Below are 27906 nucleotides of genomic sequence, written 5' to 3' on the forward strand. Positions count from 1 at the left end.
CACAACCAGTAGCAGATGTGGGAGGATAAGCACTGTTAGCATTTACACTTGTGTATTAGGTGTGGGTTTTTCTGGTACAGATATTTGTTATTTACAACACGCTGCCAAAAAAAAAAAGAGAGAGAAAGAAGCCTCCTTTGAGGTTCCCTGTCCCAGATTTCCTTGGGTATCTTGGGTTTTTGCTCATAGTTTAATACTAATTTAGAATTTAGTTTCAAAATCTTGCTTGGAGACAAGGTGACACAAAATGACGAGAGTGGGTTTTGACCAACCGTCTTCCATGCTGCGCTATATCTACATGATTTTCTAGATGTGTTGCTTTTACACAAAGTGAGACATTTATTAACACAAAAACGGTTACCGTACTGTGACTGAGGTCACCATTCTCTAACTTCAGTAGGAGTTCCTCCTCACAGATTTTTTCAGCTGACAATTGCATTATGATATCTGCAGCCACTCGCTTTTTTTTTGGCTATCCAGATGGATGCAGTGTACGTGTGAGTACAAATAGTAAAACAGCCTGTAATAAATCCCAGTGGTTGGATAATAGCTGATCCGGCCACTGTTCAGATGGATATCCTAAACAGAAATTTCCCCATTACCCTCTGTTGTTGCACGCAGAAAGCTGTATCTTTATCTTTTGAGACCAGTCAGTGATACTAGGAGAAGAAGGAATAGAATAGCAAACCACCAAAAATTAACTCCAAAGTGCAGAGAACCAGCCATAGCCAAAGCACATGTCTCAGGATCAGTATGTGACACTATCCAACCAACTCCTCATTATCCTAGTGGTGTCTTCTAACTTAAACCTATTCTTGGTTGCTTTAAACCCATTCCATAACAGAAAGGGCATCGGCCATACCGGGAAGGACTCATCACACGTTGCAAGCCTTGGGTCCGTGGTTATCAACTAAAAATAGTTTCCACTTACAAGTCACTACTGTAAAATCATTGCCTGATAGGAGCTGACAACCTCACAGCCAGTAAAGTACATAAGGAAATTTATTTTGGAAGAATGCTAATGCCGATGAACAAAATTTGTCTAGAACGAGGACTTCCTGTTTCCTCGGTGAATACATTTTTGAAAGAAAAAAGCCTTTCTCTCTTTCTGGTGTGGTTTTTTTTCCCAGTGGAAACCAATCACGTAAAACAACGGGGAACAAAGTTCACCTGGGTGTCGTCTTGGCTGACCTAAATTCAAAGGAGTTTTATTGTGACATCAACAGGGAGATTTCCTCCCCTTCCTCTGGGAATGCTGTCAGTAGCAGAGCTCTATTTTGACTGAAGAAAGAGTAACACCCAGTTCTACTGAGGGACTTGCATAACTTCTCCTGCATGATGAATGCCCTCAGTTTGCAGTGCACACACACACTCAGCTTTGTGCATGTAAAATATCCTGTTGTAACTTGTGAAACTCATGGAACACTGTTGCCATACATTGCACTTCCACAGTGTAAACAAAGTACAGTCAAATTTGTCTATCATTCCTTCTGGACAAAATGGAATTCTTACCAGCAATAATAACAAATACTATTTGATGCTTGACAGCTGTCACTATTGAGGCACTTCTTCTTTATAGCTGACAATTACTCTCCATTACCTCAGCAGTAGCTGCTCATCCTGTTCAACAGTTCAAAGGCTGTCATTTTTGCCGTCTCCTACCTTGGATGAAAAATTGTGACCAATAAACCTGTGTCGCCCACTCTTGCCTTAGCAGACAGCCCACAACAATTCTGTTCCTGCATCATGTCCTTAAAGACCTTTGCAATGAAATGACTTTTGGTGGGGTACAGGGGCATGAAGCAGACCTAGGTAAACGACAAAAAAAGATACACCAACCTCAAAACCACCTGCGATTTTTATATGAGTCAATGAACTTTCACAAGACTGATTTATCTTCGCAGCTTTACAGAAAAGAAGACCAAAAGAGCAGCCATTCTTCATTAGATCACAAGCCTGTCAGTCCCAGATCCTTGTCTCCAAAGTGACCGGCAGTGAACACCACAGGAAAACTACCAGAAAAAAGGGCCAGATTTTGTTAGCTCCCAGCAACCAGCAGTTTAAAGAATTCCTGCCCAGAATGTGCTTTTAAACCTCATTTCCATACACCTGACCTCTCAGTACATGTTTAATCCTTTTTTAGCCCATTTACACTTTTGGTCTCTGTTATATTCTGCAGTGATGAGTTCCAAATTTTATTTGATCACCATATGAGATGATAGTTATTTTTGCTTGCCTCAGCTCTGCTCCCAAATAACTGAGTCAATAACACTTCTCTTCTTTGTAAGCTACGAGGAGAGTGGGCTACTTTTAGTCACACCACATGCTCCATTGGTCGGTGTTTACTGGCGGTGGAAAACACTTGTGCTGTTTGCCCTCTCCGCTGGTCTGGTACTGATGATGTAGACCAAAGAGCAGACTCTGCTGAAGGCGTTTCGGGAGTACAGTCCCACAGAAATGAGTCAGAAAAGTTCTCAACAACTTGATACAAAGAGGTTGAACTAAAAATAACTGTAAATATGCCTACTGTCTTTGATAGGAAGATCCAGGTTCTAAAAATAAACAAGTTTGTTGATCACCTGAGTTGATCAATGTGTGCACAAGCACAGGCACGTCGCGAGAAGAGCCAGAGGCCACCAATGTAATTGCAAAGAGCAAGTTTATTTTGGTTACCTCTCTACTGGGGGATCTCCGTAGCTACACCTGAGCTCCCAGGCAGAGGCGGCGTAAGCGGGGACGCAGGCGCTGGTCAGCCCAGCCCTGCTGGAAGATCGCTGGGCCTGCTGAGCTCGCCTGTATTTCACGGCTTCAGGCAGGCGCAGCCTCCCGCTCTTTCTCACAACAAAGCAGGAATCTCAGACACAGTGATAAGGTATCCAGAGTTTCTCCCAGGCCTGTGTTATCTAACACAGGGGTTCTACTTGTCAAGCACACAAGGTCAGTAAAACAATTAGTGTGATGTATGTGTTTTCTTTATACCCCAGCTGCGGGTCACTTGAGCGTGTTTAGCTTTCTCCTCCTCGCCAATCTTCCGCAATTCCCATACAATCAATAAAAAGCATTGTCTTTTCCATTTAAAAATCTCTATTTTTCCAGTGGACTTGAACAGGCTCCTCTGTCTGGATAAGCATGGAACAGGACTGCAGGGCACATGAGGGCGCACAGCTGTCCCACAGCCTCCTGCTGCCCGAGTGTGCCAGGCTGGATGTGACACCTTGTTCCGGAGGGCAACGCCAGTCCTGGCCGTTATTGCTCACAGCGCTCGCTGCCATCTAACCATGATGCTGTCCTCGCTTGGATTTACGCATTTTCTTTGGTAATCAAATATAGTTGAGAGGAAGAGAAAATACTACATGCTGCATATTGTTTTCAATGAAAATAATGAGGTTGGGGTGGCGAATTGAGCAGGTACCCACGTGTCACTGCGGAGGGAGCCGGTGGCAGCAGCGCTGTGGACGTACCCTGGCTTCCGGGCATGGATCTGTGCCAGGAAAGCCTTCTCGGACCTGGGGGATGGGACGAGGTCATCAAAGTGACTCCGACCAAATTCAGAATCCACATTGCTTTCTGTCTCGCTGCCCACTTCTGTGAAGCAAAAGGAAACACATGGTTCCATTTAACTTTCACGAGAGTAAGTATACTTGCCTATTTGCCACCTCCTCATAGCGAATAACTGTATATTATTCTACATATATCTGCAGAGCTCACAGTTTTCTTCTTGTGCTAAGCCAGAATAGTGAAGCTTTTGCTTGTCTGGGCTACTAGGTCGGATGTTTTTATGAGAAGACTACAGACTGCACATTACAGCGGGTCCTATATGTTCCATACTGAACGAACTTTCTAAAGAGTGAAATCTCACTACATGTAGAAGCACAAGCTTCTCAAAGCTTTTCAGCATATCCAGCTGCACCTCTACATCCACGGCTTTCACAACTGCTGGATTCCTGAAGCTGTTACTTAGGCTTTTGTTTTTTCTTCTAAAAGCATAAAAAGCTTTGAAGATACATTACACTATTTTTCTGTTGGTTCATACTTTCCTACCTCCTATTTTTTCAAATATGTGGGAAATGTCCATGTGGAGAGTACCCACCCTCATTAGCCATACTCACCAGAATTTAGTTCTCTTACCGAAGAAGACATGGTGTTGGTGCCTGAATCTGCTGCCACCAGCAAATCATTTCTCAAGTTTCGTCTTGCACCTGAAACAGAGACAGACAAAACACGGTGTTAATATTCTTCACCAGACACATGTTTTCCTGTTGAAAACAGTTCTAACCCTGCTGAAAGCTGCCATTGTGATACTTCAGGGTATCAAAGTCCTCACGAGGGACACGTGCAGAGGAGTCCTCAGCAGAATGGCCTCATTTACTTTTGCTGCATGCAGGAGCAGACGCCTCCTCTCATGCTTCATTCAATCACAGTGCCAGATATGTGGAGATTATTCATTGCCATCCAGCTTGCATTTGTGTGGTGACACCAGCAGACCAGGCCTGAAACATGAAATCCAGCGTGAACTCGTTTAATGTGCCTGTGGGGGAGGAGGGGAGAAATGAAGTGTTTTCCAATTTTGTTGAAATTGGGTCCATCTTTTTGAAAGACTCTGTATTTTATTCATCCAGATCCACCTCAGCCCCAGTTGGCGGGAATGGAGTGCTCTTAGGATTGCATTCCTGCTTGGTGGTTATCAGGAGGAACGTGGTTTTCACAGGCCAGTGCTAATGGCCTGAAACCTGCTAAGATAACCAGGAGCGACTTCCTGGTAATCTCAGCAAAGAAATGGAGCACTGAACTGCTCCCAGAGCTCGGCAGTCCCACTGGTGAGAACAGGGCAGTTACCGCAGCCATCACGGACACGCATGTGGCTTCAGCTTTTATGCTGTATTTGGTTGCAGCTGCCAATGTTCTCACGCCTCTTAGGAAAACTTCCATGTATTTTGTCTCATGCACCGTCCCTAGTCAACCCACTATGAGTTTTAAGTTAACCCTTTCTAGACAAGAAAAGACTTCCCACTATCAACGGTCATGCACGCTTAAAATAAAACGCTGGAAATGAACGCTGGCTTTAGAAGAGCTTTAGCCCGCTGCTGCCTCTGCCGAGCTCAGCTGGGATGGCAATACAGGAAAGTCTCAGCCTCATCAAACCACACGGATGTGAAGAACTCGTTATCCTTTCCCAAGCAAGGGCAGGAGAGAGATAGAAAGTCCATAAGCATCAGATGAATTGCCAGGCTGCTCATGCCAACTGAATTCGTCCAGAAACTAATTTAACCCTGTTTCTCTCAACAGACCATGAAATGGCACAGCGTAATGGGCATCATTTCATGGAAATTGTGGGAGTAATTCCTGAGCGCTACCACCTGGTATTCAGTGAGGTTACTGCTCTCAGAAGAAAAAAATCCTATCTCATAATGACCCGAAAATGTGCTTTCACTTACACTGCCCAGTTAACATTTTATACGGCAGGGAAACTCTTTATCACATTGGAAACTTCTCTTTTGTGAATGGAAGATCTTTTAATACCGTTATGCAGAACAATAAAGATGGTCCTTATACAGAGGCAATGTTTGGTCATTTTTTTTTTTTGGTACAACAGATTGATTAAATTGAAATCAGCCGGAATGTTCGTTTTATGAAGGTGAGCATTACCCACAAACTCTGCACGCTCTACCATAGACGGAACACACCAGACTTGTGGTGGCACTTCTGCCGATGAAAGCAAGATGAGGTGTATTTTGTTAAAATGAAATATTTTTATTGGACTCATAAATCAGACTGCTGTGTGAAAAGTGTGGGTGTTTTTAGCCCAATATCTTTCAAGGATCCATTTCAATCCTAAAAAGCTCTAAACCAATTAAATCTTCTAAAATTTATCATTAGTAACATAAACACTTGCCCTTTAATTCTAGGTTGCAGAAGGCATTTAGCAACTACATGGTTTTCCTGAAGACTCACGGGACAGTCAGTATGAGTGCCAACTTCAGAAGATGTGCACATGCCCTGACTTTTTCTGGATAAAGTGGGCTTTCAAACTCATTGTCCTGCTCTGACTAGAACTCAGTTATATTTTTCTTAAGGTTCCAAAATTCTCATTACATTTTCAAAATGTTACCTATGGTAGAAATATTACTTAATTCATCTTCTAGGTTGATTTCACTACATTTGGGTGGTGGTTTCCATATCTTACGTGCTCTTATTTAGAGGAGTATGAAAAAAGATCACGAGTCCCTGTAGACAGCACTCACTTTCTAGAGGGCTAAGATGTTTAGTTTAGAAAATTGCTCCAAGATACTTCAAAACAATGTGTGAAAGAATTGCAAAATATTCTTTTGGTCAAAAGAAAACACATACATTTCAAGCAAGGGAATTAAAATAAATCACACGAACACAATCACATTCAGGAGTTAGTGAGGCCTCCAACAGGAGGTAACTTACTACCTGTTTCAGTTCTTCTTCCTAAAGAAATAGAGGATCAGCACAAGAGATTAGCCAGGAGGTAAGTGAAGAACAGAAAACAAAGCCAGATTTGGACTATGAGGCTAAAGCTATAGTTGAGATAGTTGAAGCTGTGTGAATAGGCTGTGGTTCCTCCCCCGCACCCTTTGAAACACCAGGACAGCACAAAGAGTGCAGAAAGCTACCGTCATCTCCTACCCTAAATTCTCTTTGTCCAGACAGTCCAATGCGAGCAGGCTGCCCTGACTGCTCCTTGTAGCACTGCAGCACTCCATAGGCAGAGTGACAAGTGTCCTGTCTGCTCCCAGCCCCACAGAACCTGCTGGCTGCTTCCTGGGCTCCGCTCCTCAGGTGCCACCAACGCCTGCACTGTGGCTGCAGAAGTCTGTGCCTGAGAACCTGCAAATGACACAAGGGGTCAAACTCATCCTTTGATGCAAATACATGTTGCTAAATGGATTTCAGCAAAATTCTTTCTGCTTTTATCAGAGCCACATTTGGCTCAAGTTGTGCTGAATTTCCATGCACTCATTTTATCTGGCATGGCCAACAAAAAACCAAACTCTTATGCTATTCAGAACACTTTCTCCCAATGTGAATTCCTGGCATCACCTGTCCTGAGGCACGTCAGGTTGGAATAGGGCTGGATTCTGCAAATAAAACACATTTTCCATCTTACCATAGTTTGTCTTAAAAATGCACATGCTTCTTGATACCTTCATTTTTGGCTGAGATCCTTTGTTGAGGCATATTTCATCTGTTTATCTGTTATTTCTGTATTTTTGAAAATGACCAAGTGTTCTTGAGAAAGCGTTTCTAAGACCACAGAGTTAGGTGTGGTTGTCAAATGGCACCTATGACAGAACCAGCAACTGAACAGGCAAAGTTAAAGGAATCAGTCAAAGCAATTTTGTATACTGTCAGCTACAGCAGGTAACAGTATACAGGGCGGAGTTCTTTTTCTCACAGTTATTAGTTATCTGGTTCTACATGTCATCTTGTTTCTTTTCACAGAATCACAGAATCTCTTGTTCTTTTGTTTTGTGTTTGATGTCCTCAACAGAGAAAACTCCAAAACCAGCTGAAACTGGACTACAAAAATGTTTTCTGTTTGGACGTTGCTGAATGGCCAATGCAGAGATTGCTAGCCTGAAATCCAGAGATGTGGCCAAATCCTTCTGCAAGAGCAAAGCAGGACTGCACTGCATTATGCTGCAATATTACTGAAAGGATTGTATTAATTCTCTGGTCATATCTCCCTCCTCTCCTCTCCTCTCTCGCTTCACTCTGCCTGTTCTCCTCTGCAGTATCAGCTGGAGCTCCTTACCTTCAGCAGTTTCATGAGGCCTTCTAACTGAACCATGAGCTCCCTCGGGCTTTCCTGGAGAGCAGACATTCTCTGTTCCAGCTCCTCCTTCCGCGGCCTGAGAAACGAGCAGATCTGATCAGAGCTTACCCCTCACAGCATGATCAGCTTTTAGCTGCATCATTTCGCCAGCCCGACCATGAGGTATACGCCTCTAGACCGCAGGAAAGCAAACACACAGTAGGAGTTCAGTATAGTGCTTAGAAACGGGTATAGGAAAGCCAGGGAGCTCCCTGTGAGAATATTCACGGGGCTGAATATAGTGATTGGGAAAAAGAGAGACCCTGACACAGCCCCTCCTCCAAAGAGCAAATGAGGTTTAAACAAATGTGTGTTCTATTCCCTTGTGGGAATGCCTGGCAGTTTTTTTCTTTGGATCTCTCTCATCAATAACCTCCCCAGCTGTCAGAAGAAATTAAAGCCATGGCCTAAAGGACAGGAAATTACAGCAGAGGCACTGAACAGAGCCAGACATGAGAGGAGCTAAGAGAGTTCAGAAATTCAGCCAGAAAACCACAGTGATCTGCTTTTGCTCCTGTTTTTTGTCTGAAAGCAAGAGTAAGAGTGTCACATAGTGGAGACAGAATTGCTTGAAAACAGCTCTTTGGACTCGGATTCCAGCGATGGTCCTGTGACAATGTGAACACTGAGCCATCCCCAGTGTGACAGCCAGAGTGTGCCCACACACATGGGAACAGCTCTGATTCTGCACAGCTCCACTGTGCACTTGCACGTGTTCAATCACTAAATTGTCGCATCCTGGAAGCTATGATGTAAGTAACAACATTACTGGTGAAAAATACACGTATTAGGTATATTTTATATATTCCTGTGTTGCAAATAACATAAAACCATTATGTTGTTAGTCTTGTACTACCTGTAAAATATAACAATTTAATCCTAAACAAAAAAGCACCGCGGTCAACAAGACTAAATGCATTTCCAATATTTAGGAAATATGAAACCCCAATTTTGAGCAGTTACTAATAAAAAAACCCAGTGATTTATACAGGATTGCTCATGTGTGCTATCTCTCACCTCTGTCTCTCAATAGGATCATATAGTAACACTGCTGGGTTGTATTTACTCTTCTGGAGGACTTCTCTATTTTCTGCTACAAATTGCCTGTCCTGGCTTTTCTCTTCCAGGCACATAATGGCTGCAAATGCCATGAACTGTACAAAGGCAACTGAGTTGAAGAAAACTGCTAATAAAACCAAGATACCCTCTCCATGTAATTCGATGTGGCAGGTCCTAGCACAGAGCTCTGCTGTGTTTAGATTGATTTTACCAGGAGAGAGAACCTAAGCAGTGTGCAATGTACAGACAGCTCTCCTGAGTTGTTTCTCCAGTTACACTCCAGAGTAAGTTACTGGAGATAATGGGCTTTCCAACCTGTCTCCAAGACAGCACTGGTGATGTGAAGGAAGGTTGTGGTCAGAACCTCATCTCAGTGAGTCTGCAGCGCTACAGGAGCCAGTGAGAGATGCTCGGACAGGCACCCACAACATCAAGATTCCAGCATTTCTTATACAAACTAAACTGCTCTAGTGCCCTAAATGCACCAAGGTCCAAGAATCTATGGGGTAACAGCTGTAAATCAGTTGCTGTTCTGAGTCCTGCTGAGTCCTGCTGTTTTACACATGATAAGAACAGCCTCATGTCATCTTTAGCGTTCAGGAATTTGAGGTGGTGTCAAAATTCTGCAGTAAATCAAAAGCCAATCTTTTGCCTTTTAAATGGTGAATGTTTTAGAAGCTATGCAAAGCAGTGCAGAACCACAGATTTGAAGTTATTTGCTGACTCTGACACTGCATATTAAATCAGAAAAGATATCATAATTGAGGAACTCGGCATCACTGCCCTGAGGACATCCCACGTCAGGGAATTCAAATAAGGTTATTATGCTTTTAATCTGTGTAGCGAAATTGAAAAGGGCAAAAAATTAAGCACTCAGTCCTCTAACACTGTCCATTAATTTGAATTTTTAAAAATTTTTCAACTATGTCCAAAGCTAATCTCCTAAACCTGCTTAAAACAGACTTCAGGGTTGATGCACAGGAGCTACATTATTGGTATATTTTATGTAGTGTACACATTTTCATCACAGCCAGTTTTATATCTCTCACAGAATGCCACTTGCCTGTAGGTATCTAGGAGTAATTACAGACTAAAATCACTTATAGAACTGAAGAGGCTGATTTGTCTTCAGATTGGAAAGCAAATGTAATTATTTCCGAAACAGAAAAGTATCCTAATTAACATGCAGAAACATCTATATCGATGTTTTTAACTTGGTGAGATAACTGCAGAAATGATCCTCTAAATCTCCAGCTGCTGCAGATGCCATCGCTCCTCGCTTCCCACGCGACAGGAGAATCGTTCTGCAGCCTGGTTTTGCACCATGAAGAGAACTGACCTCTCCTTAGAGCTCAACACATGGGGGAAATTTCCAAAAATTAGCTTCTGATTCTGGCTGTGTCTTCACATAGCTCTGTATTTACTTCAGCATAAACGAGATGTCTTTGTAGAAGCATTTGTTCTGACAGAACATTTTTCTCCATATAATTAATGGTATTTGGAACCTATTCCAAATGACCTACGGGCCTAACTGCAAACACTAATGCACGTATTTAATTTAATGTAAGTGACTAATATGTGAGATTCCTCATGCATGCTGTTCAAAGCATAACTGTAATTACTTTTAGGACTACAGTCTGCACTGAGGTGGAGAAAAAAATGCACATTGTGTTATTTACTTTCAAAAAGCCCCCAAAGCCATAAGCTGGGCTCATCTCTTGTTTCTTCTCTCATTGAGAACAACCGGCTGTCCCCAGTCCTGGCTGGAGGTTTCACTGCTGTGGACTGACCTCAGGAGACGGAGCTCTGCACGGAGCGTGGGGTGGTGTTGTGCCTTCTCTGGTGTGGGCTGAGGTGCTTGCTCATGTCCAAGTCGCAGCCTCTGGATCTCCTGTGGGATTTCTCTCGGGGAGGGGAACAGGGAGAAGACCACAAGTCAGTAATTTTCCACAAAACCAGCTCTCTGGACATCGCAAGAGGAGAACAAGTATGACTGTATGTAGCTCTTCATCAACATGGATTTAATGACTGGGCTCCAACAAACAAAAGAAGCCCTTGGCACTGGGACAGGTCTCTGCAGACTTTTAAAATAAACTTCTAGATTTCACCATGAAGTGAAATATTTCTTCAAGACCCCCAAAAATCAGAGGTAGAAGTGAAGCAGCAATATGCTTATATTGCTCCCTCTACTTCTTCCCCATGAACATTTCAAGGATCACAAAAACTAAAACTAAAATAGCATCTGGCACCTCTTGATTATCGGAGAAAATATTCTGCACTTAAAAATATACTTTTAGTGTATCCAGAGAACTGAGAGAAGTCAACAATTTGCAGAGAAGCCCTTTAACAGGACTTGTTATGACGGGCTGGCCAGCCCTGCAGTGCTGTCAAAAGGCTCATAAAAAGCTTTGCAGCAGCAGGTTTCAACCTTTGTGTATTTCTTCTCTTCTTCAGAGCGTGCCGGACAGCAGACGGCCAGGAGGCAGCCGCGAACTATGAGAGACAAATGGCGACTGGAGCTGGTGGCTCATCACACGGGGACAGAAGGCAGAGCAGAGTTTGGAGCGGGAAACCCTCTGGTCTGGGCTGGCCTCTGTTTCACAGTCCGGCAGTGCAAGCAGAGCTCTGCTGACACACGTTTCACGGCACCAGGCGGCCTGATGCCCAGGGCAGATCCTCTGTGCTGACAAACCAGCGTCACTCCTTTTTGGGCTGGGCTGGCCTATTGCTCCTGCACACTCTCCCTCGGTCTCGGTCACATTTGTACCCAGTGTCTCACTTGATCAGCAGCCTAACTTGCTGCTAACCTTTCTGCAAGCCCTTCCCAGACAGACTGTGTTCTGGAGAGCTTTAATCATCTTTTCCACAAGTAAAAGCAGGGCAGCATAACATTACCAGTGTGACCGATCCTTTTATCATTTCATGTTATAGAGCTACAGAGGCTTTAATTCAAAGTTAATCTGGTTTTTGAAACAGGACAGGCTTTTTTTTTAATCTCTAAACAAGCAGCTGCAAACAGTAAAGTATCAACGGTTATATCAAACCATTGAGCAGTACACTCATTAAAACACTGGGTGGCTGTGGATTTCAAAGCCTTTGTCCTATTCTGTGGGCCTTTTTGTGCCCTCTGCTTTGTGCAGCAAGAAGTATATGTACATGCGTTAGCACATAGCACAGAAGGAGGTGGTAAAAATGTAGGTGGTAAAACAAATATATACAATAGATGGGTCTGAACAAAACCAGGTGCTTTATGGACGCTTACCGGTTTTTATTTTCAAGCTCTGCAATCAGCTGCCTCTGTTGCTTGTTTGCATCAACGGTGAAGGAGATGTCTGACGCCCCTCTCTGCTGACCCTGCTGCTGTTGTAAAAGAAAAGGCTGCATTGAAGGAGGAAAAGCCAATGTGCACCCCTGGGTTCAACACAGATCTGGTCTGCGAAACCTCCTTACCTGCAGAAAACGCAGTACCAGGCTTGCCCACACCAAAAAAAGAGCACCCATGTTGTGCTCATGCCAGTACGGCTCCATTGCCGGTAAAAGCAGGGTAAGTGCGAGAGTAAACAAGACTCAGTGCTTACCATCCTGCCATTCATTGCTTCAAGGAGCTTCCTCTGAACCAACTGTAAAAGGCAAAGCCACTGCTGCAGGCAGTTGCTGCAATACGGCTCTTCATTTTGATTGTACAGTCAAGAGGAATATCACGAAGCAAAAAACAGTGTTCCTCTCCAAAAAGAAGAGGATGTGTTTCCAGTGCAGCGATGGTTCCTTCTCTTGAAAGTTCTGCTTTCCATCTGAAAGCTGGACTCCGTTTTGAGTCTGGCTGGGTGGCCCACTAGGCCAAGTTTTCCCACACGCTCTGGTGATACCTCAGGAAAGCTCTTTCCCCAGTCCTCCAGGTAGAGCAGAACCCTTTTCCTCCCAATAAAATTCAGTGTTAAATAAACTATTACCAAACTAGGTAGTGTTTACTACAGTTTCATTGGACTATGCTCTTTTTCATGTTTATCAGCAACAACCAAATATTGGTTTGTTCACACTCCGTATTTCAGTATTGTATCAATGACAATGCAGAGCAAGACATCCACATTTTCACAGCTATCAAAGATACCCATTCATTTCTAACTCCAATCTGAAAGAATCAGACATTGGAAAATACTCTGCTGTGTTACTGCTGTGATTGATCCCAGTGTTTCTCACCATGAGAGCCCCGTGAAGTGTAACTCTGGAGCCCAATTTTACGCGATGCCAGGCACCTCCTCCTCCAGGAGGTGGCACCTTGCAAGAAGGAACCCTCAGAAAGGATGAAGATCCATCTCAGTGCTAACCTGTGCCACCACTGTCTGTGGGCAAAGGACAGCACATCGTGCTTGTCACCACTGGCTACTCTTTCTGCTCCAGGCACATTTTCCCATTAACACTCCAACCCTAGGGAAGCAGAGCAGTGCATAAAGAAAAACCGATACATTCTGGCGGATATAATGACTGATACAGAGGGAATCGAGACCTTTATTCTGAATGGTCAGGGTTATTAGTACATTTTGTTCCCCAGAAAACAGAATGGCCATCAGCAAAGCTTTACAAATTTCCACTGTGCTCCTAATGCAGTGTGACTCTTGTGATTCGAAAGATTCTGTATACAGAAACATTCTCTTTTCCTTCTGTCTCCTTTGCTTAAATAGCACAGACGGATGGCAATAAGAAATTCAGTATATTCCTTCAAACCAGCTCTAATTAAAAGTTACTTAAATATTGTTTCCTAAGTTTTCCCCCATATCACAGACACATGTTATATAGAACTGTTTTCTACTAGTTTCTACCCAGAGACATTATTAATGGGATAACTTGTTCCCATAAAGGATTATTGCCCTTCAGAAATGGGACCTTCACCTGCAGGTTGCCTTAAATTTGAGTCACTGTGTCACACCTCTGGAAGGGACTGATTTGGGCTGGGCCGGCAGACCAGAGCGCCCCTCTCTTCCCCTGCAGCCACAGGCAATGTGAAATCCTCCACAGCGGAGGGGTGCACGGGACCACAGATTTGTCCTTACCTCCTGCCCTTGGGATGAAGGTGACTCAGTGCTTTTACATGAAGAGCGGTGCCTGATTTTGCCCTTTCAACTGACCCTGCAGTGTAAATCTCAGTGTGAAAATGTGCTTCTTGGCACTCTGGACCTGCTGCTTTTCACTTGACCATCATTTATGGTCCCTTGTTCTATCAAATTTGCTGAGATAGGAAAAAAGTAACTAGGCTGACCTTATTTATGCCATTTAAGATTTTATATACTTCCATCGGGTCCCTCCTTCATTCTCTCTTATTCCTGAATATAGTTAGTGAGGTTTTAGCCTGTCATCACCTTTTATCTTGGGATACATAGAATAGAACAATCATTGCTCTGAAACGAAAATGGGAGCCAGGGCTAACGCAGGGGGTCATCACAGTCATCCTGCTGGAGATCATTCTTCAAAACCCTCAGCACTTAGGGCCCCAGCGGCCATGATATTTGAACTAAAGAGTAAAATGGATTCACCACCCCATTTTTCCACTCCAGTATATCATTCATTTTTAACCCAAGCTAGTCCAGACAATATTTTCTAGTCTTTCCTGAGTTCAAGATGTCAGATTCCCTTTGCTGTAGTTGTTTAAATACCATTGCATTAGTATATAGATTATATGCATTAATAAGTGGATGCTTTGGTTTAAATGGACTGCATAATAGTATTACTACCAAAGCATAACAGCATCTGTTGAAAAGGATAGGGAAAATTAATCATTAAGACTGTCAGATGTAATTTCCCCGATCTTGCCAAGCCCCTGGAACATGACAGAAGGGAAGTTCCTTCCTTTAATTAAAACACTTACTGATGAAGAAGTTTCTGCTGCCAGCCTTGCTGCGTACCTGGCGATCAGCTTATGTTCTTCATCCAGGCGACTTGCGCTGTCGAGCACGCTGCTCAGGATTGGAGGGGAAGGAGGGAAGACGTTAACACGGGATAAAAATGACCATTGCTCTGTCACACTGCCTGCTCACACCGCCCCCATTACAGAATTCAGAAGCAAAATGTCACCAAATTAACAATGGCAGGTGTTAATTGAGCAAAGGGGAGAAGTGGGAGGGCAATGAATGTCCCCTGATAGCCTTAAAATTGTGTCACCACTGGTGAGAAAAGTCTCGGACGTGCCAGTCTCCAGTGGTCTTCATGACTTGCTTATTCTACAAACCTTCACTTTATAAGTAATTTACTATAGAAAATACTGACAAATTAAGTCCACCTGATAACTGGCAAGGCCATTGTACAGGCGGATACACAGTACCCCAAGAAAAGGTGTTTAACCATTCATACCCACCCCAGGTATTGTTAGGACGTCACGGAGAAAAACGTGTTCAGTGCCGAATAAACCTCTTGTAAAGAGGCCCTCTGGATTTCAGAGTTTTGCCAGATGGTTTATTCCTCAACTAGGAGATAGTGAACTAGAAAAAGCCATAGGAAATATACCATCCACAACCTAGAAAATTAAAAATGTCACTATGGCTGCTCTTCAGGGGCTCCAGGAAGAGACGTCATCACTAAGCAAGATAGTCCTACAAAATCGCATGGTCCTGGACCTCCTGACTGCAAAAGAAGGAGGAGTTTGTGTGGTGATAAACCAAAGCTGTTGTTCATATATTAATCAGGAGAAACGGGTAGAAACAGATATTCAAAAGATACGGGAACACTCTCGGATCCTCCATCTAGTTACCAGAGACAATACAACAGGGGGATTCTCTAATTTATGGGAGGGCCTCACTTCCTGGCTTCCCAACTTGACCTGGTTACGATCCTTATTTGGAGCTTTAGTGGGAATATCAGCTTCAGGGATACTGGTCTGTATGACGATGAGGTGTTCCCTGTGGTGTTGCCAGAGTGCCGGGACACTTGGAGCAACTGGAAGAAACATCAACTAAGGCAGGAGCAAGAATCTAATAGGTATTTTGTAAAGACATTGGATAAAGAATAATCATATCAGTAACAGAATTAACTAACCTCTTAGAAAAGGGGGGAATGATACAGGGGATTGACAATTAACTAATTAACTCTGAAAGAACTAAACCTACCCCACATCACTAAAGAGCCAACAGAGAGCTAACCCTTTAACCCACATAGGCTTGCTTAGCTCTGTGTAACTTATTGTACGAGAAACAGGAGTTCGCTGACACCTTGCACAGATAATAATCCTTGGTGCATCCTTGGGTGAACCAGGTAACAGAAACCTGGGCACAGGACAGGAGATACACCAGTTTAACCAGCTCAGCAGGCTGAGACCCAACCAACTCATCACACTGGACCAACGGTGACCGCGTACAGAGAAGAGGACCCGGGGTCACGATCACTGCGCAGCCGCAACCAGGAGGAGCCGGAGGTGGAGACTCTGGAAATGGTCTCCTGAACTCATTGTAATCAGAACGGCCTTCTCAGGGACAGGGTATGAATATGTACAGGCGCTCCTAAAACTGCCATGAATACCTAACACTTTACTGTATTTAACCAAGCTCACAGCTACTGTAAAATACACACGTATTAGGTGAAATTATTCTCCGTGTGTCCGACATTGTAGATAAACACGTAAAATCCATATGTTCCTTACAACCTCAAGGTTTGTAAGGTCAGCGCCACGCCTCAAGGGCTCAAAATGGTGCCAGAATCACCTCAGGGCTCAAAACGACGGCACCAGGGGAACCGAGATCACCTCAAACCACTTCAAAACACAAAACGCTGCCCCCAGGGGCACCAAGATCACCTCAGGGCTCAAAATGGTGCCAGAATCACCTCAGGGCTCAAATGGTGGCCCCTGGGGTGTTGGGATCACCTCACGCCAAGAAAACCCTTGAGGAGCTGGAATGAGCTCAGAGGAGGGAGCGGAGCTGGGGAAGGGGCTGGAGAAGGAGGTTGAGGTTGGAAATTGGGGGTAATTTCTTCCCCAAAGGCTGTGGGGCGTTGGAACAGGCTGCCCAGGGCAGTGCTGGAGTTGCCATCCCTGGAGGGGCGAACAGACGAGGTTCTTGGGGACGTTTCAGTGCTGGGGTTGGGTTAATGGACTCAATGACCTTGGGGGGCTTTTCCGCCCAAAACAAGGGGCTAATTGGCCGCTTTTGGGCATTCCTGCACAGCCGCTGTCTCCTGGCCGGTCGGGCCGGCTCGGGGGGACACCGGGGGTGTCTCCGCAGACATGGGGGGTTCATCCCGGCTCCGGTTCTCTCCCTCCAGCCCTCAGGATCCTGGAGCGGGACCCCGACCCCTCCACCTGCACCCTGGCAGGTCAGACCATGCTCCTCCTCACCACCAGGACGAATCAGCCGAGACAGCGGCCGACCCTGCGGTCCCTCTTCTGCTGGCGCAGCTAAGCCCAGCTTAAGCGCAGCTTTTCTCACCAAAACACCTGGATTTTCTGACAATAACTCCGAAAAGGAGCCGAGTTTAACCCCATTAAGATCATAGGGAAGATCCCAATTAAGGAAATCCATGCTAATAAAAAAGCTGAGTTTACCTCCATTAAGATCGTAGGGAAGACCCCAGTTAAGGAAATTCACACTAATAAAAATGCCAAGTTTATCCCCATTAAGCAGCAGCAAAGTCCAGCCCAGAGGGCAGCGAAACCCCCAGTATTTTGCATTTGAGAAGAGCCCAGGATGTTCATCCCAGTTTGAGAAACAAAAACGGGGCAAAATGGGGATTTTGCTGCAAACGCGAGAACTTGAGCATCCGGGTGTTTCATCCGGGGGTCGCTCGGGGGGAATAAAATGCTTGAGGCCCAAAGGGATTTGTGGGAAATTGGCGACGGGCGTTTCAACTCCAATTGGGTATCGGGGGAATGGTTGGACTCGATGATCTTAAAGGTCTTTTCCAATGCAAGTTATCTGGGGATTCTATAAACCAGAGGAAACTGGGGGGGGTAAATTGTGGTGCAGGGGGGAAAAGTGGGGGACGTGTCCCCCCTTGTGGCCCTCATATCCCTTCCAGGTCCCCTTTGTCCCCCCACCCCCATGTTGCCCCCCATGTCCCCTCTATGTCCCCTGTGCCCCCCCCATCCCGTGTGTCACAGAGGCACCCCGATAGTTTTAGGCAGACAACAGGGTCCAAAACAAACTTTTATTCTGGTCAAAAAGGTGCAGCAGATTAACCGGTAAAGAACGGGGTTTTAGCTCTCCAAGAACATAAATACAGGTTCGAGTATCAGTTCAGGAAGTTATTGGGGTGCAGCAAATAATAACAATGGGGATCCACAGTGTGCACACACGTGGCTCACCAAACACAACGCCAGAGCCGCCCCTGACTCCGGGAAAAGTGTGCACTTGCCTGAATCTGGCAAGGAATTACTAAAGAAAATACATGTCCTTATATTTAAGCACGGAATACGCTCACTTTGCCTAAGTGAGGAAAAACAAACAGAGCCCCGCGATCCTGCAGGAATTATTTCACTCACCCACACTGGAGATGAGGGAATCCCGGTCCCCGGAGATCACCTCCGGCAGCCACCCTGCCTAAGGGGGAGGGCTCTGGCGGCAGCATTTGGCCCGTGCTCCGAGAGGCCCACACAACAGGCAGCCTGTTTCTGAGCATGGTTCTGAAAGAGCATAGAGATTTATTCTAGTCAGCAATGTAGAAAGATTTCTGTATATCTGTTTTGACAACAGAGCCAAGAAGACATGGAAGTGAAAAGGAAACAAGAACCATACGTAGAGCGGAGAATGGGATGAAGCGAGTACTTCAAATTAATACGTACAGAGACCAAAAAATCTCTAATCAGAGTGCTCCCCCAATTTATTTCACAGAAATTTTCATGTATAACAGAAGTTTGAATGTATGTGTACTGCGAATAAATAAACTGTTTTCGGATTTCACTAAAGCTTTGACAGTGTCTCTGGCAGCACTGTCCTGGACAAGGTGTCCAGCACACAGCTGGATAAACACACAGTGCAGTGGGTGAGCAACTGGCTGACGGGCTGGGCTCAAAGCGCTCTAGTAAATGGGGTCATGTTGGGTTGGACACCCGTCACTAGTGGGTTCCACAAGCATCCCTCTTAGTGCCAGCAGTCCTGGCTGTACTTACAGACTGGGGCACGAGATGCTGGAGAGCAGCTCTGCAGAGGGATCTGGGCTTTCTGGTTGATGGCAAGCTGAACATGAGCCAACAGTGGCCCTGGAGCCAAGAGGGACCCGTGTCCTGGGGTGCATCCAGCACAGCATCGCCAGCCGGGCCAGGGAGGTGATCGTCCCGCTCTGCTCTGCACTGCTGCGGCCTCACCTGGAGCACTGGGTGCAGTCTGGGCGCCACAGGACAAAAAGGATATAAAGCTATTGGAGGGTGTCCAGAAGAGGTTGGTGAAGGGTCTGGAGAAGAAGCCATATGAGGAGCAGCTAAAGTCACTTGGTTTGTTCAGCCTGGAGAAGACTAAGAGGAGACCTCATCACGGTCTACAGCTTCCTCACAAGGGGAGGAGGAAGGGCAGGCGCTGATCTCTCTGGCAGCAATGGCAGAACCCCAGGGAACGGCAGAAGATGTGCCAGGGAGGGTCAGTTGGACATGAGGAAAAGGTTCTTCCCCCAGAGGTGCTGCACACTGAACAGGCTCCCAGGGAGGTGTCACGGCCCCAACCTGACAGTGTTCAAGAGGAGACTGGACACCGTCCTCAGACACACGGGGTGACCTGTGGGGTGTCCTGTGCAGGGACAGGAGCTGGACTCCATATCCTTGTGGGTCCCTGCCAACTCAGGCCAGTCTATGGTTCTCTGGTTCTATTGAACGGGGAAACACAAGTTGGAGCTCTACAGCAGACCGGCAACTGACACCCGGTGTGTCCGGACACTGCCTGTTACATCCTCGGGAGAAGCAGCTCACACTGGGCTCCAGTATTTTTCCATCACACTCCTGATATTCTTTTGAGCATAACAAAAAGATGAGAAAGAAGGTGCTTCAGTCTGTGCGGGGCTCACGGGCGGGCCCGGCACAGCGGCTGCACACAGGCTGCCAGTGCAGCCCCGTTCCCGCCGGGACTGCACCCGCACCAGACACAGCGACCTCAACACCAGGGGGAGCACCGCCCGCACTCGGCGGGAAAAGGGAAGCGCTGCAATGGCTCCCGAACGATCTTTCTCTCCCGCATTTAAGGCGCGGACGCTTCGGGAAAGCCCGGGCGGGTCTGACACGGCCGGTGCCGCTGCCTGTCCACCCCGCTCCGCGCCGCCGTGCGGCGCCGCTCCCCGCGGCCCAGCGGCTCCCCCTGGGCCCGGCCCCGGCCCCGGCCCCGGCCCCGTTCCGCCTCGCCCACCTGGCGCTCCCGCTTGGCCGACGGCTCCTCCTTCACCTCGGTCACGAACACACGCGGCACCGCCCGCTGCCCCGCGCCCCGCCGCCTCATGGCCCCGGCCACCCGAGCCCGCCCGCTCCCAACGCCGGACCAGCGCCGGGCGGAACTGCGGCTGCACCGCCCCGCGCTGCGCCACGGGAAATGGAGAACGGGACCGCCCGCCCGCCAGGAGCCCCGCGACGCACCTGAGCGCTGGGGAGGGCGGGACGGGACGGGGCAGGGCAGGGCAGGGCGGGCGCGGTGGCCTCGGGGCACCTCCCCAGAGCCGCCAGCGAGGCGGGGGCCTCCCCTCCCGGAGGCGCCCAGCGCGGCCGCGGGCCTGGGGCAGCTCCCGGGCTCCAGGCGCCGTTCTCTCTCCGGAGCGGCTCCGCTGTGTTTTCGGCTCCGGGCTGAGGCAGCGCGCCCTGGCGGTGCCGTCGGTGCCGTTGGCCCGGCAGCCGTTCCTCGGGCTGTTTTCTGCTTGCCCGGTGCCGCACGCCCGGCTGGGGCAGGGATGCCCGGGCCCCGGGCCGTGGGGAACTCGCCGTGTCGGTTTTGCCCCCGTCAGCACAGGGGGCTCCGGGTGGTTCCCGGGCTCTGCGCCTCGGGATAAACCTTGGAAGCGGTGCTGGGCTGACCCTGGCTGGACAGCAGGTGCCCACCAAAGCTGCTCTGTCACTGCCCCTCAGCTGGGCAGGAGAGAGAAGAGAAACAAAGCACCCATGGGTCGAGATGAGGACAGGGAGACATCGCTCACCCATTACTGTCACAGGCAAAACAGACTCTGCTAGTGGGAATTAATTCATTACCAATCAAATCTGAGTGCAGTAATGAGAAATAAAACCCAAATCTTAAACCACCCTCCCAACACCCCTCCATGCAAAGAGCTACAGTGAGGAAAATGTTGGGCAGAAAGGTTTTGCTTAAAAAATGGTCAATAAGCTTTGTCTTTGCATTATCAAAGGTTTGTTTCTCAGGCCACAGCTCCTTCAGCAAGGGGCTGGGTGTTATTTAAGCCCCGGCAAATGGGTTTGTTCCGTTTTTCGTTAAAGAAACACTGGGATGGGAGACTCCGAAATAGCTTGATTTTCTGTAATTCACACTGAAGCAATGGAGACGAAGGAAGATGTCCAAGCTGGACGTGTCCCCTGGCGCCATGATGGTGACATCAGGAGCTGGAGGAGCAGTTGGAACTTTCGAAACGTAACATTCTATACTGGCCGCAACCGCCTCTGTTGACTTGGCCGGCTGCAGGAGGCACCAGCTGCTTCGTGCTGGTGCCTTCTGCTGGCATTTGGAGCCGCAAAAATGGATGAAGGTGGGAATTACTGCCATTTCCAGTGCTCCCCAAACGCACAGGTAAATGCTGTAGATCTTGGAGTGCTTTGGATCCTTGATTTCTTGATACAGCCGTGTTGACAGGGAGGTCTGTTACGTAAACGTAGAAGCTGATATGTCTCTCTGGGTCGTGGCCACATCTGTAGATGAAATAGCGGGTTTTTGGAAGTGGTGAGAAGAGGTAATGATCATCTGAACCGAGGGAATTTCTCATGTGAACTGCGCTCGGGTACTCAGGGAACGCATAAAAGTCATGGGTGACGATCACTCATCTTTCGTATTGAATCAGGATTATATTGATTTTGGATACGTAGGCCACGTTTATGATTTCTGCTTTTAGTTCCTTCCTGAAGTACTGCAAAACAAGTTATTGAGAAGAAAGTCCTGCAACGTGTGTTTGCCCTATGTTTAAATTCCACCTGTTGAAGATCCAGGGTTGGGTGTTGGGCTCTCCATTATCGCATCCATTTGGACAATGGGGATTTTGGCATTAATGCCCGGGAGCTGGGCTTTGTCTCCAGACCCCAGTGTGTCCCAGGGGATGGCCCAGTTGTACTGACTGCAGCCCAAACGTGGCGTGGTTTGGAGATGCTGCTTTTAGACCCAGCTGGTAATGTCTAAATCTGTGTCCCACAAAATCTTGGTTATCGGTCCCAGCAGCAGACCGTGTACTGCTCCATTTAGTGCATTTTTATTGTTGTGCTTACAGTCGATGACAACTCTTTTCTCCTGCAGCAGAAGTACAGGCACATCCCCTGTGTCTGGGAAAAACGACCCTCAGGCTGTGTGAGGATCAGTTGTGCCTTCGGTCACAGCAAACCTCGGAATATAAACGGACTCTTCCTGCCACCTAACAACAGTGAGTGAAAATATTTTCCCTACTATTTGTTCATTAGAGTAAGTTCATACACAAGAATGTCCTTGCAGTGCTTAGTAATATCTACGAAGGTTCAAAACGTGCCATGGTAAATCAGTGGCGTAGGATCTGGTACCGCAGTGAGTTCAGAGCAAAGAAAGGAATCGTTTTGGCATTTGAATGGTGTTGCCCTGTGACTTTTTTAGCTGTCGTGTTACGGATCTTCGTGTTGCAGGAAAGATGACGTCACAAGTGGTGATTTAGGTTGCCAGGATCCACAGAGTAGAAATGCTGCAGAAATCATTTGCAAGGTTATATAATAACTGAAAATCACATTATTTTTGGAAAATAAAAAAGCACCAATAGAAGATTTTGGTTTTTGTTTTTTGGGTTTTTTTCTCATTCCTTTCCCGGAGGAGCTCTTGGCTTCCAGGAGTCCTGTTAGACAGCGGGAACCTGGAGCAGGGAAAGTGTCCAGGGCAGGGAGCCAGGACAGGTGTCAGAACTCAGGCAGAAGCTGGAGTGAGAGCAGCGTGACTTGTCACCCATGCAGGAGCAAGGGGCCTAAACTAGAGCTGTTCATGGGCCTGAGCTCCAGAGCTGCAGAGAGGTGTAATGAGAAAAGTCCAGAGAGACCTCTGGTCAGAAGCAAACAGCCTGTGTTCCAGAAATTCCCCCAGGGAAAGGTCGCGTGTCCTGTCTGGGTGTGTTGAGCCCCCCAGCCCCAGAGAAGCAAGGCAAGAACCTGGTGCTGTTTCTGTGAGTGCCCGCACTGCTTGCTTTGCAGTTCCCACACCCACACCGGTGAGCCCTGGCAGCTGGTGCTCTCCTAAACAAAACGCAGGCACATTTTGGGTGTGCTGTGAGTCAGAGAAGATGCCCTGGAGGCCCAATGGACATGGGTAACCTCTAGAAGAGCCATGTCCAACAATCAGAATGAGAAAATAGATCCAAACCTTTTTCTTTTTACTGAAAAATGCACACATTCAAAGTCCATGTGTCCCAGAATAGCATTGCAAACATTTTAACTGCATTTGTCCTTTTCAATACTTAGAAATCCTGTCAAACCCATTTAAGGTGCATTTGGCTTACACTGTCCGGAGCTGATAATGTGCTGTTCTGGGCAGTGGCACAGTGAACTGTCAAGTTAAACTGCTGGATCTTACATTTTCTTGCGTGAGATACAACAAATCCGACCCGCAGGAGTGTCACTGGAATAGGTTTAGTATGATACACCGCAGTGCTTTATCTGCTCTTCCAGAGGAGTTAGTACCCGCGCTTTTTCATCCTTTCTGTTGTTGCGAGATGCTCCTTTGCCAAGCTTGGCAGAATAGTTTTCCCAAACGTCATAATCTGCCTATTTAATGATCCCCTCAATATGATAAAGAGTTCAAAACTGCACCTGCATGTCTGACCTGGGTTTGATATTCTAGTTCCCTTCTAACAAAATCATGTTCTTTTCTGCAGATGTGCCATTGCAAGAGGGTGGCCAAGAAAGGACTCTGCACCCAGCACATCTGCAAGAATCACTCGGAAACCAAGAGAATATTTTCCTGCCAGTTCACGCTCCACTCATTATAAGCCTGAACAAAGATGAAGATGAACAGGACGATGAAGAGGATGATGACAAAGAGAACTGTAAACAGATTATATTTTCTTTCACAAAGAAGTAGAATAGGGTCTTTTCTACACTTCACCACTGATTTGTTATAATAACCGTGACCTATTTAGAAAAGAGTTGTTGAAGAGTTTGGAAAACAGCTTCCGGCTAATCCCAAAATGTTGGAAGTGGTGGTCACCAGGCATCATTCTAACTCCTGTGAAATGCCTACCTGCATATTTCAATAGCGTTATCATCCACATGCCTCTTTTGTATTAGATAAAGTTTAAAATGTGATCCACAACTCCTAGGATGTGATCCACAATTCAGATGGCCATCAAATACTCTTCAAACTTTCTCTACATTTGGGGACACAACTCACTAGATTAAGTGACTGTCTATGCATTTATAGATCTATTTTGGGTTTGGTTTTGTGCTTTTTAAAAGTAGCTGAACGGTTGACTGTGTCTCACTTAGAGATGAGGGGTTCCTGGGGAAGAATGAATTGCACATTCGCAGAGAGTGAGAGGACGACCCCCTGTTAGTGCTTCCTGAGCCGGTGTCAGTAGGAGTGAGCCCCATGAATTCAAGCCAAATCAAAGCCGGGGCTTTGCTGATCTCAGCAGCCTTAACTGAGACAGATGAGGAGCCCTCACTTCACCATCTCTGCCAGCAGATGCTCCAGGACAGGACCTGTGGGCAGAGGTTTTGTGACAAGCGCTCCCTGGTGACGTGTTCAGTCAGAAGATTTCCTTTTGCTTGTCCATGAAGGGTTGTGTTGAACGTGAGCACTGAGGGTGGGTTTGAATAGTTTCAAATCCACAAACATTAGCTTCTTCCTATGTGTTGTACCTGCCGTTCCATTGCTCCTGGAAACACCTGATATTAAGGAATCCTTGTTCCGTCCAGAAGCAGAGCTTAAATTCAGAAAAAACCCACTGTGACCAAAATGAAATTGATGATGGTACATGATTATTAGGAATTGTTGAAGGTCTTTGTATTGATACCCAGTAATCTTTTAAAACCGTTTCCTGCAGATGTTTCTAAATGGGAGCCTAAGACTGCTGCAGAAATGGAAGAGGAAAGAACCATCAAGGAAATATGCTATAAAACTGGTAAATATGAAATCAGTCAGTCTTTCCTAAACAGCAATGAAGACAATATACTAAGCCTTTTCATTGTTTATTTAATTTAATTTAATTTAATTTAATTTAATTTAATATTATTTTATTTTATTCTATTTCATTTTATTTTATTGTATTTTATTTTATTGTATTTATTTTATCTTCCTTTTTGGCTGTGTTTAGGAGAGTATTACAGGATCCTGTACCCTCACGAACACCAATCAGCAGAAACTGTGTCTTCAGCTCGGGAAAAGGAAATATTACTCTTGGAAGCCATGGAGCGAGACTTACAGAAAGGCAAGTAATGTTCATCTTCTCAGACAATAGTTACCATTAATATTTACCATTTCTTTTTCCCCACATATTTACACATACACAGTGTCTCAGGCATGGTGACTCCCTGTGTTGCCTGTGGATGCAAAAGGTAGAAATGGGCTGTAAAGCCTACGTGTGCTATCTGGAGATACACAACCATTCCATAAATCGGATCAGAAAGGATTCATAAATGTCATTCATGACAAGTGAGGAGCTAAAGAATGAGCAGGTTATTTGTAGCTCGTTCTTTACTTGTGTATTATAGAATTGTCTTAGAGACCATGAGAGTTGTACATCAGTTACAGCAGGCAGGATCCAAACATCCAAGAGAATCTGAAGGAGAATATAAGAGGAGAGGTTAAAGGACATTGCACTGAACTAATCGCTGTCTCCCAGAGGCGGGAGGAAGAGAATAGACAATCCACATTTGGATAGGACTCTCCATAAAGAACACGTTGTTTTAATCTTGTCTTCCAGCCTCCAGGCTCCTGCAATGTGTCAAAATTGAGTAACTGCACAGCATTATGAAGTTTGCTTTTTCATTTTTAGGATTTAACACTTCAGACCCCAAAGGAAAACCGAGTTACCACCCAAGGAGTCGCAGGCAGGACGATGAAACTGCTTCTCCTGTTCCTCGCGGGAGAGCAGCAGGAAGAAAAACAGATTGCGATTCTTCAGAACCTCGCAGACCAGCGTCTGTTTTCTACCGCAGGGTGGGCGGCACCCGAGAACCAAAGTTCAAGGGGTCTACAGGTGGGCTTCTGCTGAAACAGGGTTCTCCAAACACCTCAGATGTGCCTGTCTGTATGGTGCCGCTTTCTTTTTTGTCCCCGCGGGTTCATGCGAAGTCATTTATGCCCAAATATGGTCAAGAATAAACTTGAACCAGCATAAGTTTCATAAGTAGAGCGCAGCAGTATCCACAGTCAGAAATGTAAAGCTTTATAATTAGTCAGACAGTAGATTCATGACCAATAATTCAGTCATCTTCATAGCATGTGTCTAAATGCTACAGACAAAAGCATCATTCCTAGTTCAGACCAAAGGTCTCCTTCAGAGTCCATCAGTCTTCCTGGGCTCAAGCATGGGTGTTCCAGAGGTGCACACCCCCCTGTGCGGCACAGAGAAAGGGCAGGGAGTCAGCACTTAGAGGACAGCAGTGGGTAAGGGGGTTGTGTTCACAGCTGCACTCCAGACGGTCTGAAAATAGAGATACATTCAGAGAAAAGGATAGAGATGTTTTCCCAAGCAATTCTTCCGTTGAGTGCTTTGAGGGTTTAGGTACTATGATGACATGCATCTTGAAAACACCATCAATTTGATCAGATAGGATTCATAAATATCATTAATGAAAAGGAAGAAGCTAGAGCAGGTAATGTGTGGCTGGTTCTTTCCTTTGGAGCCATAGTCGTCTTTAACCTATTATGCAATTTTCTTGGAGAGCATCAGAGTTATACGTCAGGTGCTCAAGTTACACGGGACAGGATCCAGAGAACTGACCAAAGAGAAAGAAGAACAGACAACGAGAGGTTAAAGGACATTTTACGTATCGCTGTCTCACAGAGGCGGAGGAAGAGAAGGGCAGTGCCGTTCCCTGGGCTCGCACACCAGCAGGGCCCACATTCTCGCTGTTGCCTTTCCAGGGGATGGTGACACCGCTGCACCGCTGAACAGCACAGAGAAAGGAGGAGAGAGCTCAGGAAGGAGAGTTCCAGCGGAGCGTGTGCCCAGAAGAAACTGGCGATCCTTTGACAATGGAGGTAACGTACTTTGGCATCAGCTTCTCATTGCTGAACACCTCATTGTAAGTAAAATAACTGGATAGATTTGAATTGGGCTGTCCACGAAAAAACGTTGGTTTTTTTGGTCAATCTCGTTTTCAGCCTCTAGGACCTCGTAATATGCCAAATTCTGAGTAACAGCACAACATTTCTGCATCTCTGCTTGCTTTTTCACTTTTAGGAATTCACTCTTTGGATGCCAACGTCAAACCAAGTTACCAACAAAGGCGTAAAAATAAGGATGAGGAAACTGCTGCTTCTGTTCCTTATGTGAGAGGTGCTGGCAGAAAGACTGAATCTGATTCTTTGGAACCTCGCAGATCAACATATGTTTTCTACCGCACTGTGAATGTCACCCCAGAACCTAAGTTCAATGGGTCTACAGGTGGGATGATTGTGATAGATTCATTATTTTCAATATTTAGTATTTTTTTTATCTTGGAAAATCATGGAGTCTGATCTTATCCAAACTTCTGATATCTATTTTCTGTCAATCCTTGTTGTTTTCATTACTATTATTATATTTTTTAGGTTGGACAGGGGACTGAATTCATTCTCTCTCCATTCATTCTCTCTCCATTCTTTCAATGCGATATTTTAATTCCTCTTTTTTCCGTCTCTCTGCTGTCCTCTTGACAGGATGTACTATGTCAGAAATTTGACAAGAGC

The 27906-nt window shown here is 46.1% G+C and overlaps 1 protein-coding gene and 1 long non-coding RNA gene across 18 annotated transcripts in view; one reads left to right on the plus strand and one right to left on the minus strand.

Moving 5' to 3' along the window:
* Positions 1-20415, minus strand: part of LOC136111430 (dystrobrevin alpha-like) — a 37209-nt gene extending 16794 nt beyond the window's left edge. For 5 of the 17 annotated variants that reach the window (XM_071798733.1, XM_071798732.1, XM_071798734.1 and 2 more), the window contains exons 1-10: positions 20206-20411; positions 18987-19813; positions 18360-18500; positions 14760-14847; positions 12162-12259; positions 10690-10803; positions 7781-7877; positions 6436-6453; positions 4129-4199; positions 2674-3585 (exon numbers count right to left, since the gene is read on the minus strand). In XM_071798733.1, the coding sequence (XP_071654834.1) occupies positions 4182-4199; positions 6436-6453; positions 7781-7877; positions 10690-10803; positions 12162-12259; positions 14760-14847; positions 18360-18500; positions 18987-19123 (711 nt within the window). In that variant the 5' untranslated portion in view covers positions 19124-19813; positions 20206-20411 and the 3' untranslated portion in view covers positions 2674-3585; positions 4129-4181. Of the gene's footprint in view, positions 1-2673; positions 3586-4128; positions 4200-4324; positions 4529-6435; positions 6454-6846; positions 7104-7780; positions 7878-10689; positions 10804-12161; positions 12260-14759; positions 14848-18359; positions 18501-18986; positions 20146-20205 lie in introns of those variants that run through there. The other 12 variants (XM_071798735.1, XM_071798738.1, XM_071798739.1 and 9 more) reach the window with 12 other exon arrangements.
* Positions 20416-26012: 5597 nt separating this feature from the next.
* LOC136111395 (uncharacterized) lies at positions 26013-27600 on the plus strand. The gene is made up of 3 exons (XR_011735689.1): positions 26013-26209; positions 27100-27216; positions 27419-27600. It is a non-coding gene; the product is annotated as an uncharacterized lncRNA (long non-coding RNA).
* Positions 27601-27906: the final 306 nt, after the last annotated feature.

Source organism: Patagioenas fasciata, chromosome 24 (genome assembly GCF_037038585.1).
Source record: "Patagioenas fasciata isolate bPatFas1 chromosome 24, bPatFas1.hap1, whole genome shotgun sequence".
Taxonomy (NCBI): Eukaryota; Metazoa; Chordata; class Aves; order Columbiformes; family Columbidae; genus Patagioenas; species Patagioenas fasciata.